At 45.2% G+C, this 14,676-nt stretch overlaps 1 protein-coding gene across 1 annotated transcript in view; it reads right to left on the reverse strand.

Moving 5' to 3' along the window:
- Positions 1-14,676, reverse strand: part of LOC132585235 (aldehyde oxidase 3-like) — a 78,593-nt gene that overhangs the window by 50,703 nt on the left and 13,214 nt on the right. Inside the window, exons 5-13 of the mRNA XM_060257041.1 lie at positions 13,742-13,868; positions 12,069-12,130; positions 11,140-11,247; positions 8,217-8,297; positions 7,499-7,643; positions 5,869-5,961; positions 4,921-5,072; positions 2,444-2,537; positions 128-237 (exon numbers count right to left, since the gene is read on the reverse strand). Of these exons, the coding sequence (XP_060113024.1) occupies positions 128-237; positions 2,444-2,537; positions 4,921-5,072; positions 5,869-5,961; positions 7,499-7,643; positions 8,217-8,297; positions 11,140-11,247; positions 12,069-12,130; positions 13,742-13,868 (972 nt within the window). The remainder of the gene's footprint in view (positions 1-127; positions 238-2,443; positions 2,538-4,920; positions 5,073-5,868; positions 5,962-7,498; positions 7,644-8,216; positions 8,298-11,139; positions 11,248-12,068; positions 12,131-13,741; positions 13,869-14,676) is intronic.

Here is a 14,676-nt window from a genome sequence, read left to right on the forward strand (position 1 = left end):
TCATGATGGAGTCCCCATTACAGCATTTCACCATAAGTCCAAATATTGCAGATGCTTTTAAAACTGCTGAAGGAGGATGAAGAGTGCCAAACAGCCATAATCAGGCTAAAAGCTCCAAAGCACTCACTTCTTCTGAGAATGGAATCAGAACGGAGACTAGGATCTCTTTTGGTGAAAGGTCTGCCTCTGGCAATCGTGCGAGGAATTCACCACTCAGGGGAATCTGTCGTATTCCGTCTGTTAGAGAAAAATAAAGCCTTTACATCAGGGGCGTCAAACATGCAGTTCAGAGGCCAAATCAGGCCCCCGGAGGGCTCCTATCAGGCCCCTGAGCAACTGGCTGTCATCTGCTTCCTCTTCCCTCTCTCTTGCTTCCTTCTGCATAACGGCTTGCTTTGCAAAGCTTGCTCAATTGCACAGGAGCTAGATATCAAAACCTCTATTTTCTCCATTGGCTGAGGCTCCTCCCTTGAGGAGGAATAGCTTGCTTTGCCAGGCTCTCAATTGCACAGCAGAGTTACTGAGCCAAGCCTTTCTTCCTTCTATCAACTGAGGTTCCTCCCCCCCACACAAGTCCCTGGGGAAGGTAGGAAAGAGCCAGAGCTTCCTTTGTCCAGTTCCCTGGATCCCATGGAAGAAATACAAAGAAAGTCCCTTTAAGACTAATATATATATTTGTGTCTGTCTGTGTTCTGTATAAAATTTTTATCTCAGGTACCTAATCTTAAATAGGTACACACATGGCCCGGCCCAACATGGCCCGGCCCAGCAAGGTCTGATTTATGTCACATCCGGCCCTTATAACAAATGAGTTTTACACGCCTGCTTTACATAATATGCTCTTTAAGCATGCCCAGAAGGATGTATGGGTAGGACTGCATCGCTAGAAGGGTGTAGTTTTGCAAGATTGCTAATCTAGAACTGTTGGTTGAAATCCATGGGAGGAGAAGGAGGGGGAGGAGATTGGATTGATATCTCACTCTTCACTTGGAGTCTCAGAGCAGTTTACAATCTCCTTCCCTTCGTCTCCCCACAACAGACACCCAGGGAGGTAGGTGGAGCTGAGAGACCCCTGAGAGAACTGACCTTGCTAGAACAGCTCTGTGAGAGCTGTGACTGACCCAAGTTCAACCAGTAGGCCTCATGTGGAGGACTGGGGAATCAAACCTGGTTCTCCAGATTAGTGCCTGTCGCTTTTACCCACTATGCTAAACTGCCACATAATTATAATTCTGCATAGCATAGCACTGCACAAAATCTCTATTTCCCACTGGAGTTTGTAGCATGCTCAGAGCTTTGCATGTTCAAATCAGCATGCTTTTTAAGAATGCAAAACCTTTTGCCTTTGATCACAGAGTCATAGAATCATAAGAGTTGGAAGGAAACCACTCTGACTGTCAGGAAGTTCTTCCTAATGTTGAGCCAGAAACTCTTTTGATGTAATTTCAACCCATTGGTTCTGGTCCTACCTTCCGGGGCCACAGAAAACAATTCCACACCATCCTCTATATGACAGCCCTTCAAGTCCTTGAAGATGGTGATCATATCACCTCTCAGCCACCTCCTCTCCAGGCTAAACATGCCCAGGTCCTTCAACCTTTCCTCATAGGACTTGGTCTCCAGCCCCATCACCATCTTCGTCGCCCTCCTCTGGACCCATTCCAGCTTATCTATATGCTTCTTAAAATGTGGTGCCCAAAACTGAACACAAGACTCCAGGTGATGCCTTACCAGAGCAGAGTACTACAGAATTTTCTCTTAGGTTACCCTTTCTGTTGTTCCGTTTGGGCAATGTTATACAACATAAACGTTTACACAATGTAACATCATCCTACAATTTTTTTCACAAAAATAGAGAGAACATCGATTCTGTAATCCGCATGTCTTCCTTCTCTCCCTGTCTAGTGTTATTTTGGGGTAGAACATCAGACATCATTCTTGACTTGACCTATTTTTTTGTGAAGACTTTCGTAATATTTTTCTTATAGGCTTTTAGGGGGCTGCTGTGTTGATCTTCATTGGCAGCCAGACATAACACCTAGAGATTTATAGATACAGCACACTGCTTTGTCCACTATTGTGAATGTGGACTCAACAGAGGACTGAATTGGGTGTTCCTGCCTAGCTCATTGGAGCCATACGAATGGAGCTTGGGGACTTGGGAACAACGGGCAGCAGGATCCAAACCCCTGCTGCCCTACACCAATCACAAGTCCCCGCCAGTTTGAATGACCCAATAACGTGCTTGCGTGGGAACCCTGAGTTGTATATAGTTGGCCCCGTGGACCCAGTTCTCCAGTCTTACAGTGTAGCCACCAACAATGCTGTACTTAACAAAGAGCTGTTATTCATTACCACCTCACCCCTTCAATGCTTAGAACCTACTATATTATATCCACTAAAGCAAGTTTTATTGCTATTAACAGACTGTAAGGCCCTTTACCTGTTGATGCCAGATTGAGGATCGCTTTCCCAGCTGCCAGGACGGGGTTCAGATCCCAAGTTGACCCTCTACTTACGATGTGTCCTCCTAAGGACTGATAAACAAGGGCATTATTACTATCATTAGTAAAACTGATTGCCTAGCTCACATGCATAGCCATACGGCCAATGTGCTTCAGTGCTGTTCACGCTGTTTAACGCTGTCCTCTTTGGCCATTCGTCTGCTAAAAATCACCTTTTGGGCTGCTTGTATAAGGAATGTGGAAGGATTTGCAATTGATTGGATGTAAAACTGCTCCTCTTTGATTGGAATGGGTCCTTGAGCATCACAGAGGGTATTCTACGTGATGACTCTTAAAAATGGCTTTCCCACTATCTACAGGCCCCTTCCTTGGAATGGGCATCTTGTGACAATAGGGTAGCCAGGTCCGACTCAAGACATATCTGGGGACTTTTGGGATGGAGCCAGGAGACTTTGGGGGTGGAGCCAGGAGCAAGGGTGTGACCAGCATGACTGAACTCCAAAGGGAGTTCTGGCCATCACAGTTAAAGGGACTGCATGCCTTTAAATGCCGTCCCTCCATTTGAAAATAATGAAGGATAGGGGCACCTTCTTTTGGGGCTCATGGAATTGAATCCTCTGGTCTAATCTTTTTGAAACTTTGGGGGTGTTTTGAGGAGAAGCACTGAATGCAGTGCTGAAAATTTGGTGCCTCTACCTCAAAAAACAGCCCCCCCCCCGAGCCCCAGAAACCTATGGATCAATGCTCCATTATACCCTGGGAACTGGTCTCCATAGGGTATAATAGAGTGCCCAACAGACATTCCCCCCCTTGCTTTCTGCTAAGTGTGAAGTGGATGGAGGGCCTCCAGACCAGAGGACCCCCTGCTCCTGCCTGGGGATTGGCAACCCTATGTAACAATTTTCTCCCCTCTATGGGTTGAAGGAGCTGAGGGAACATAAGTGAGACAATGGTAGGGGCAAGATTTTAATTGTTTTAACTGCTTGAACTATGAACCTTATTGTTCTGGTGTGTGTCTTTTAAAATGTTTTGAGCCACCCCAAGCTCTACATTGCAGGAGAGGGGGTGGGATATAAATCTAATAAATAAATAAAATAAATAAAATAAACTGAGTAGAGCCCAATTAGACCAACTGTCTCCTTCCCTCTCTTCCAGTCCTTCTAGTATGGTGGATGCTTAGCAACATTCTCAGGGTTATTTATAGGAGCAGAGCATGTTTTCTGGGATGGTCCTACTTCCATGCTGTCCAAAACTAAGTAGTAGAAAATAGCAAGAGTCCAGCAGCACCAAAAAGACTAAAAAAAAATTGTGGCAGGGTATAAGCTTTCATGAGTCACTGCTCACTTCTTCAGATACAGCCAGACTAAAAAAAACAAAGTTTTTGAAGTAGGGATGGGCACAAACCAAAAACTGAACTGCAGTTTGAGCACGAATCAAGCTGATGCATAGTTCATTTTGAACTGGTTCATTTGGTTGCACCATGCCCGAAACGGAAATCGAACTGCCTTTTTTCCTTGGTGGATGGTTTGTTTTGTTTTTCTGGATCATTTTTCCAGGCAGCCTGGCACTGATTCAATCAATTCCTAGACAATATTGAGGGTGACTTCTGGGAGCCCTAGAAACACCCGTAGCAGTTGTCCATACCTTGATCGGCAGCTCTGGGAGCCAATCATGGAGCTCCCATTCTACTATATGGGAGCAGACACCCTAACTCGGCTACTTTCATGCTGCAGAACAAAGAGAGAAGAGTGAGTTGTCATGAGAGCTGAAGCTGAGCTTTTCTAGAGGCACCTGCTTTGGGGGCTATAACTCGGACATTCCAAATCCAATCTTCACCCAACTTGGAGGGCCAGTGGAGGAGAGCCTGCTGAAGACTTCTGGTGAGTTTGGCTTCTCTAACTTATGAGGGGGCTGTTCAACACCTCCTGAAGAAAACAAACCAAATGAACCACAAACCAGCTCAGGAAATCAAATGAACCATGAACCACCAGTTTAGGCAATTAAATGAGCTACGTACCAAAATGAACCACCCGTTTCCTGATTTGAGCCCATCTATTCTGAAATGAAGGGAATCCTTCTGAAGCTCAGGCACGTACCTAGAGCATCAAATGACAGAACTAGTCCTAGTCAGATAAAGGCATCTTTGAGTTTCATGACCCCTATTCAAAGTACACCTTCTCTAAAAGCCTGTCTCCTCACAGCTGCTGTCCAGAAAGCAAGGCCAAGGAACATAAGGTAATCCAGGGGTGGAATTCTAGCAGGAGCTCCTTTGCATGTTAGGCCACACACCCCTGATGTAGCCAATCCTCCAAGAGCTTACAAAAAAGAGCCTTGTAAGCTCTTAGAGGATTGGCTACATCAGGGGGTGTGGCCTAATATGCAAAGGAGCTCCTGCTAGAATGCCACCCCTGAGGTAATCTATACTTCCCAAAAGGTAACAGTCGGGAAGACCTACAGCTAAATTCCTGATCTGTTCTCCTGCCAGTGTTCTCAGTTGCTTCAACAGAGTATGGTAAATCTTTGTCTTCTCTGTGGGAAGTTCTGGAACCACATTTAACAGGATGTCTCTCAGCTGGGCCAGGTGGGTTGCCGCACCTATCACAATCCCTGGAAGCAAATAATTTTGTCATTACAGTTTTCATGTAAGTTATAAACCATGCATATTTCACTGATTTATCAAAAAGATTAATAAGCTTCCCTTTCTCCCAGATGACTGGGATCCAAGATGGGTAACAACAATAAAATAATAAAAGTTCTTTTATAAAACATAAAATTCACACCCACTGGGCAAACTTTATCATTCAAGGCATCTAACAAAGCAATCATCTTGCATGTAGAACAGTTCAATCCTAAAAATACTTTCCTAGGAACGAGTCTCATTGGAGAGACTTTAGTAGGACATAGACATGCTTGCTCTGAAAGACTCTTCTGAAGAACCCTGTTTTAAAAACTCTCTGAAATTGCGAGTGAGATCTTCTGATCTCTTCTAGAAGGCTGTTCTGTAGAATTAGAGCCACCATTTTAAAAGCCTGTGAACAGGCCGCAGTGGAACATATCCTTGTGGGAGGTCAATAGAGCCAAAAGGCACTGTTGTGCTGAGCAAAGCTACTGAATGGGCTCATAGCAGTAAAGGTGATCCTTCAGTTATGCTGATCCCAGATTGTGAAAGGCTTTAAAGATAAATGCCAGGACTTGAACTAGACTCAGAAACCTTCCTTTCTTTCTTTCTTTCTTTCTTTCTTTCTTTCTTTCTTTCTTTCTTTCTTTCTTTCTTTCTTTCTTTCTTTCTTTCTTTCTTTCTTATCTATCATCTGTCTGTCCGTCTGTCCATCCATCCATCTATCATCCATCCATCCATCCATCCATCTGCTCTGGCGGCTTCTTAGGTACATTGGAAACCTACCATTGTCTGCCATGGAGACAAGATATAGATCAGGAATCCTAGCAGGATAAAGGACAACTGGGTGACAAATGCCCAGCATTTTCATATCAAGTCCTAAAGGGGATTAAAAAACAGATGTTAGAAAAGTTAGAGTGGTATTAAACAAAACAATAGCAGAACAGTGTCTTCAAATGAAGGTTGCCTAAATAGCTGAAAGAAAGGTGATGGGGGTGTGGCTTCAGCTGAGACGCTGTGGGTGGAGGTAGGGTTGAGATTCCACTGGTTCTGGTGCAGGACCTCCTGTCCCCAACTGAGTGAGAAGCGGTGGGAGGGAATGGAAGGAAGGAAAGTGTCAACTAACAACTTGATGTCACTTCCTATTTCAAAATAGGAAGTGACATCATGAACAAGAAGTGATATTTTCAGAACAAAGTGGTCATGATGTCAGAGCAAAAAGTTAATGTCGCTGGGAGAAGCCTTCTCCTTGATATAGTTATTGTCTACTTACAGGGACCTTATTTTAGATAAGGGAGCAGTCTGAAAAGATATCCTGCTTGAAGTGGTGCAGTCCATTTTACTTAATTAGGACTCTACCACCTTATTCCATTGCATGTGTAGACCTAGCTTTAGTTTTCTCATAACTGAAGTGTTTGTATGATCCAACGAGAGCTCAGTGCATTGAAAATGGCTGCATCAGGTTTCTGTCTCCAATGAAATTGCTGATGTAGGACCAGTGGGTCCAGATAGTCCCTTGGTGCTCATCTGGAGACTTCTTCAAACTTAGAACTCCCTTCCATTAGAAACAGTGGTGGAGCAGCGGCCTTGTACAAGTCCCAGGTTCAATCCCTGTCATCTCCAATTGAAAGGATTGTGTAGTAGCTGATATAAAAGACATTTGTACCTGAGACCTTGTGGAGAGCCGCTGCATGTCTGAATAGACAATACTAATGGATATATTGATGGACATCTGATATCACTTACTTAAACTTGCTGCAAGCAATATCACATTGAAACAATCCTTACTGTTGACAAAAATTTTGCAACTAATGAAGTGGTCCTATTATCCATAACTAATAAAAAATATTTGAATTAGACTCTGCAAAGAAAGGTAAAATTTGTAAGATATGAACGGTGCTAAGGAGTTCTTCCTCAAGTCCTCCAAAAAACAAAAGCAAAATGCATTCCAAAGTCTCAATTTGACCATCCCTACACTCACATCTTCCAGCTGAATAAGAACCCGGTTCCCTCTAAACTGTTAGGATGAGCTAGCTCACAGATTTTTAGCCTCCAGCTCACACATTTTTGTCTTAGCTCAGGAAGGATGACTCCAGAGCACAATAATTTATGCAGTAGTTCACAACTTTAATGCCAGTAGCTCACAACTTCCACACCAGCAGCTCACAAAGTAGAGGGAACATTAACAACTACTGGTATAAACGCCCTCAGTAACCTTTGACAAAAAGATGTTTAGCCTAGCCAGAAAAAATGCCCTTCTAGGACATCTGCTCTGATTCAACAGAAGGCACCTTCATGAATTAATTTAATTAATCTGGCTCAGCCTTTCTTGGGCTGGACTGGAATTCTAATCATGCATACATCCTGCTATGAATACTCTCCGCTGACATGTGAAAAGATTTCACTCTTTACACACCTATGCTTGTGTTCCCTACCACAAGGGGGGCATAGGGGTACTTGGCTTTCAGACCCAGAAGTTCTTGTAGTGATACAGGAGAAATCCAGGTAGTCCTTTTCTCATTGAAAACCAGAGTTCTTTCTTTGTCCCGTTCACCCATTCTCTGTAAGGAAAAACAAATGTTACCCTAGGGATAATGTAGATGTTAAAGCAGAAACAAGCACTTTTGATAGCAATGGATCAGGGATGGAAAAGAACATGACACCAGACGATGTAGTCATGGAGTTTCTGTCTTCCCATCCTCTAAAACAGGGATATCAAACATGTGGCCCGAGGGCTGGATCACGCCCCCAGAGGGCTACTATCAGGCCTCCAAGCAACTCACTTCCATTTGCTTCCTTCTCCCTCTCTTGCTTCTTTCTCTGTCACAGCGTGCAATGCCAGGCTTGTTCAATTGCACAGAAGCTGCAGAGCAAAGCCTCGATTTTCTCCACTGGCTGACCACCACATGAAGCAACTTATGTACAAAAGCTTGCAATGCCCAGCCATTTCATATTTACCTCTGATGCAGAGGCAGGCAATATAACCACCACTTGAGGAAATGTCCAAGCACCACCAGGGGTCATCAGAAGTTAGTCATGCAAGCAAGCATGCATGCACACACAAAAACTCATTCCCTCCCCCCCAAAACCCCCAATTATTCTCAAAAAGCACAAGTAAAAGGATTATTTCCTACCATTAGTTCAGGTGGAAATATATAATCCTGGGTTGGATCCTGGGGCTGGAATCCCTCTGGCTGGCAGAGACCTGAACACATCTTAAGGAAAAGAAATTAATGGCCAACATTAATTTATGTGGAGATTGGAAAAGCAGGAGTTATAGCTCCTCAGCTCTTCATGCTATTGATCCAGCTCAATCTGAGTTGTTTGATGCCCTCCTGGGTTTCTCGCGTGCAAGAACTACCTTCAACCAGCCCATAATCATCTTACTGCCGAATAATGTAGTTTACTCTATGTGATGGCCACAAACCCCCTCAGCCTGTGGTGGCCACTGTTTTAACTCAGCCATGCTGATGGGCAAGCACATTAAAATCCATGGCGAGAAAGTGATAAGTATGTTATTTCTAGATGCTTAATCTATCCGGTGCTTGCTTTTCATCAAACTACTATACATTTCCCAGGTTTTACGGTTAGATGGCAAAAGCCAGTCCGGACCCAGGCCATAGACAGCTTAATGTGGCCAGAACTCAGTTTGTGGGCTGACCGAGAACTGCAACAGTCTTTGAGCTAAGAGGCCATTCAGAACTTGAGGTAAGTTTGCCAGCTCTGGGGATGAAAACTCCTGGAGCTTTGGGGTGGAGCCTGAAGAGGGTGTAGGGCTCCTAAATTCCTGCTGGGGGGGGGGAGATCCCCCAGTTCCTCCCCCCTCCAAAGAGTCTGTTGCTGTGTGGCATGATGATATCACCTGGAAGTGACATATGCCAGGCATGTCGAATGGGACGCTCTGGGAATTTGCTTGAAACTCTATGACTTCCAAGCACAGACATGAGGGACAAAATGACAGTGTGTGTGTGTGGGTGCACGCTGATGCCAGAAGCTCCACTGCGGCTGCCACTGAGCTTGCCCTTGCCGAGGAAGTGAGAGCAGCAGGGGGCATCTGGCCTGGGGGTACTAGCCTTGCGCCAGCTTCCAAGCGCCCCCTATGGTCACCCAGCTGGCTTCATGGAGTGGGGAATCCAACCCAGTTCTCTAGATTAAAGTCTGCTACTCTTAAACACTACACCAAGCTGGTTCTCAAGGAAGTAACCAGAAATGAGGATGGAGATGGTGGTTCCACATGATTCTTATGCTAGCTGGATTTAGTGTGGCAAGGTGAGCTGTGACAGGGAGATATGCCCCTCTTCTAGCTGGTGTCTACACACCATTTTTTGCATTCTGGATCCACTTCTGAGCTGACTCTGTTTCATGTTCCCATGACCAGCCCAACGCCAGCCATCTCTGAAGCAACATGCGGTCAGGGAACTAACTCGATATCAGCATGAGAAGATACCACAAGGCTATGACCAATCTAAGTCTGTTTTCTGAGTCATCACCTTGGTGTAGCTGTAGGCAAATAAACTGTCAGGGCAGGACTAATTGAACTGACCGGCACAACTCCCTGTTGGCTTGATCTTAGTTGTCTGCTGTCAGTTCAGGACAAATGTAGTCAATGATACATTCTCTTGTTCCTTCCTGAGGATACTTCTAATTGGAAAATTTCACAAATGTCACAATGCCTGCATCGATGGGCCTGATGCATTCAAGTCATACGGGGACAATTAGGATCCTTCTTTTGTCAGCAGTCAAATCTCTCCTCTCGCTGAGGGGCAGTTTATAGCTCGCATAACTATATATGCAGTTCCTGAAATATCACCTCAGAAATAATAAGTGCAAGACATTGCCTGGCCCGAAATGACAAAAAATGGATGCCAATCAGAAACAAGTCTGGACATGTAATTTAGCGGTGTAAGAAAGAGAGGCTGGTTAGTTAATGACCTCCATGCCTTGGAGGGATGCAGCTTCACTTTCTTGTACCCACTGAACTTTAATTAAGCAACACTTAATTCTATTCACCAAACCTAGCAGCTTTTCCCATCCAGTACTTGCAGAGTCATCAAACTTCATTCACGCCTATAGTTCACCTCAGGAAACCCCATCAAGCCATCTCTTTGTCCACCTCCAGAAAACCCATTAAATTATTGCTTTTCTGGCAAACATGTCATACCTGCCAGAAGGCACATTTTGCCTTATAGCAGAAGGCATTCTGCTTCCCAGCTCTTTCTCTCTGGGTGTTTTCGCACTTACGTTTTACTGGCACGAAGACCCTCCTCACGCCGGCGGATCTGCAGTGATTTCGCACTAGAAGCGCCGGCGCAGCCCATTGCGCCGGCTACTTCCGTCGCTAAGCCAGCACAAACGTTTTCCTGCTTCTTGGCGGTTTCCGTTTGCGCTGGCTTAGCGACGGAAGTAGCCGGCGCAATGGGCTGCGCCGGCGCTTCTAGTGCGAAATCACTGCAGATCCGCCGGCGTGAGGAGGGTCTTCGCGCCAGTAAAACGTAAGTGCGAAAACACCCTCTGTGTGTTTCTCTCCCTCTCTTTGTGTATCTTGGATCCTCCACATACACACCCATGTTGCTGGGATCTCTTCTCTTCATGAAATGCTGGTTGTTTTGCTGCTTCCATGGACCTCTCTATAGAATGACAATTATCACCTCCCTGAAATCTTTCTCCTCCTCCCTGTGTTTCCTTTTAGCTAGCTCTTGCGTGTGTGTTTTATTGCATGCATTGTGTTTTATTCTTTCACTGTTTTAAATAAAAACCTTCCTGGATGAACATCTGCCTGATTTATTTTGAGAGTTCTCTTAATGGAAAAATCCCCATAAACATTGGTGGAGAATCCCAATTACCCTCTCTCATTGTCTCCTTAAGCTAATTCCTCCAATTAATTAGAAGACCACCTCTTTGGGTAACAGTGCTTTAGTCCAAAAAAGATAGGCATAGCTGATGCAACTCTGTTCCCACCTTCTGCCCAGAACTAAACACTCTTGTGAAACTCATTGATATTCACAGAAGAGTATTAAAGTTCTACGAAAAATATGGAAAAGGAGGTCACAAGCTTACCCGATCTCCTCTTTTTGGCTCTGTAGCCAAATCTTCTTCTCTTTCTTCCCCCTTCTTGCATTCTTGATCCAAGCAACATTTCCCACTCCCTGCTAAGGGACAGCACTCCTGCAGAGAGTAGTTTTTAAAAAATAATATGATGGATGTAACGGACATAAATATACTGAGTGATTGAGAGAGCCATCCTAAGCAGATCTGCTTTAAATTCTAGTAAGGTCTCTTCAGTGGTGCTCACTCCCAGAAAAGTGTTCTCAGGATTGCACTGTTAAAGCACGTTTGGCTGATCTTTTCTCTTACGAATGTGTGAGCACTCACACCCTATGTATTTTTTATAACAATAATCACTGTGCTTATTTTATTATCCTCCCTGTACGGTGGTTCTTCATTTAGATTCCACTAAGGCCGGTGGCAGAGTAAGCATACCTCCTCAGAGAAATTACTATCATGCTCTGGCCAAGAATACGTCTTTTGGGTAGGAAAAGCTTTTGGTTTTTGTTAGGGTCAACTGTCTTTACCTATAGCTTCAGATCAGGTAAGCCTTCCAGAACATTCTCCTCTTGCAGTCCAGTGTAGTATATATGATGACCTGGATAGCCCAGGCTAGCCTGATCTCATTGGCTCTCAGAAGCTAAGAAGAGCTGGTTCTGACAAGCATTTGGATGGGAGACCTCCAAGGAATACCAGGATAGGGAGATAGGAAGTGGCAAACCACCTCTGAAGACTCCTGCCTTAAAAACTCCATGGGGTCACCATAAGTCCACTGTGACTTGATGGCACTTTGCACCATATGAACATGTTTTTCAGATTAGCTCTACCCTTAAGGTCATGGTCACACTTTACAAATGAAATCTGACTTCCATATTCCCCGTTGAAGGACACTATTGAATCTTCCAATGAACAGATTTGTTAGGGTGAGTCCCCCTTCTTACCGGAGAGAAAACACTGAAGCTGTCGATTATAGGTCTGTACCCAGTGCAACGGCATAAATTACCTTGAAGAAAGGATCAGACAAAGGAAGAACAAATAAATAAATGTTTAAGTTATGATTTCACAGCTGAACCACGGCCTTCACCTCTGGACTATTCAGTGTTTGTACACTTGTCAAATCTGAGTATGGGCTGGATTCATCTCCAGGTGTGTTTCTGGTACTTTAACAGGAAGGAAATCCCACTCCCCTAATGGTACAAGTTTATCAGAAACTATGCCTTATTCTTGCGGGGCTAGAATATTCAAATGTTCACAGCTCCAGTTGCAAAGAAATTCAACTTACCCAAACCCTTATATGCCACCATGTTTTCCTAGTACCATATGTAAGTATGAATCCCAACAAGGCCACTGGTCAAGAAACCTTTTACAAACAATGGCTGATAACAGACCGCCAGCTCGGAGCGGCATGAAGCCACCCCAAAGAGAGCCAGCGGGGAAAGGGGCAGACTGGAAGCCTCCAGATGGCATGTGGTATGCCTCTGGAACAGGGATGGGCTGCGTGCGCTCTGGAGGAGCTTCCAGCGTGCTCGTGTGCCTCCTGGCTACTCCCCAGGCACTTTCTCAAAGCCACCTCAGAAATTAGGTACCACTTTGTAAGTGGTGCCTTTCTGAGCTAGCTTTGACCTGGCCCTGGGTGGGCTGCTGTTGGGATGGGGACAAGCAGCAGATGTGTACGTTGTGGTTGTGTTTTTTTGGTCCGCCTGCCTCCTGTCCCCAGGGTGGCTTAAACCCCCATATGTTCTTTTATTGGGGGGGGGTCTGAATGACCAATATGGCTACCCACCAGACCAACGCAGGTGGGTCTCAATGACCAACGTGGCTACCCACCAGACCAACACAGGTGGGTCTCAATGACCAACGTGGCTACCCACCAGACCAACGCAGGTGGGTCTCAATGACCAACTTGGCTACCCACCAGGCCAATACAGGTGGGTCTCAATGACCAACATGGCTACCCACCAGACCAACACAGGTGGGTCTCAATGACCAACGTGGCTACCCACCAGACCAACGCAGGTGGGTCTCAATGACCAACTTGGCTACCCACCAGACCAATACAGGTGGGTCTCAATGACCAACATGGCTACCCACCAGACCAACACAGGTGGGTCTCTATGACCAACATGGCTACCCACCAGATCAACATAGTCACCCATCTGGGGCTACAAGCAGAGACATCCTCAAGAGAGGATTGGATAAACCTATCGAGCAGAGGTCCATCAGTGGCTCTTAGCCACAAGGTATGTTTGGAACACTCTGTCTGGGGCAAATGATGCTATGTATTCTTGGTGCTTGGGGGGCAACAGTGGGAGGGCTTCTGGAGTTTTGGCCCTGCTGGTGGATCTCTTGGGTTTTGGCCACTGTGTGACACAGAGTGTTAGACTGGATGGGCCATTGGCCTGATCCAGTACGGCTTCTTATACGTTCTTATATTCTTAAGAAAGAGGTGTCACTAGAGCTGAATAGAGCATCAAAACAGGAACAGAAAATGAATTTGAGGAGATTGGTCAGAACTAGATAACTGTTGACCAAGACACAGAAAACCCCAATTTTAATTCATTCTCCATTTGTCAGATACTTTTTTCAAAACCCATTTTGAAGAAAGCCAGCCTACCATCCAGTGCAGCCAAAATCTGCTCCATGGTGGGTTCCGGGTGATTCCTTAGCAGAGAATACATCGACATCACCATTCCGGGGGTGCAGAAGCCACACTGGGAGCTGTGGCATTTGGCCAGCCTTTTCTGGAAGGGAAACCAGCTCTGCTCATGAACACATTTTCATGGATGGTCCACAAAGAAGGATTATCTTCTGGAAGCAATCTGTCCTGGAAGCACATTGGCATCAGTGTTCCCTCTAAGCTGAGTTAGCGTGAGCTAGCTCACAGATTTTGAGCCTCCAGCTCACACATTTTTGTCTTAGCTCAGGAAGGAGGACCCCAGAGCACACTAATTTTATGCAGTAGCTCACAGCTTTAATGCCAGTAGCTCACAAAGTAGAATCTTTGCTCACAAAGCTCTGTAGCTTAGAGGGAACGTTGATTGGCATCATCCTTGTTGTACCATCTCAACCAATGGTGCATGCAGCACAATGCTTTCCATCACCCGTTCTTTCCTGACCCTGCTCTTCTGCCTTTAATAGCCATAGAAGAACCAAGGAAGAAAAGCTGTTACATGCATCCATTTTAAGGTCCTAGGATAAGGTCCTGGCATATGGTCTGAAGGCACACATTATGGTCACCTTGCTGGTCAGTGTAGGATGGGAGACTCAGTACCTGGGAACCCCGTGCAGGACTTTTTAAAGCAGGAGCTCCTTTGCATATTAGGCCACACACCCCTGATGTAGCCAATCCTCCAAGGGTTTACAGGGCTCTTCTTACAGGGCCTACTGTAAGCTCTTGGAGGATTGGCTACATCGGTGTGTGTGTGTGTAGCCTAATATGGAAATGAGTTCCTGCTACAAAAAAAGCCCTGACCCCATGTATACTGTCTTGAGATCCATGGAAGAAAAGAGGGATGTAAATGAAAGAAATACAATAATATATAGAACTTC

This window comes from Heteronotia binoei, chromosome 16 (assembly GCF_032191835.1).
Source record: "Heteronotia binoei isolate CCM8104 ecotype False Entrance Well chromosome 16, APGP_CSIRO_Hbin_v1, whole genome shotgun sequence".
Lineage (NCBI taxonomy): Eukaryota > Metazoa > Chordata > Lepidosauria > Squamata > Gekkonidae > Heteronotia > Heteronotia binoei.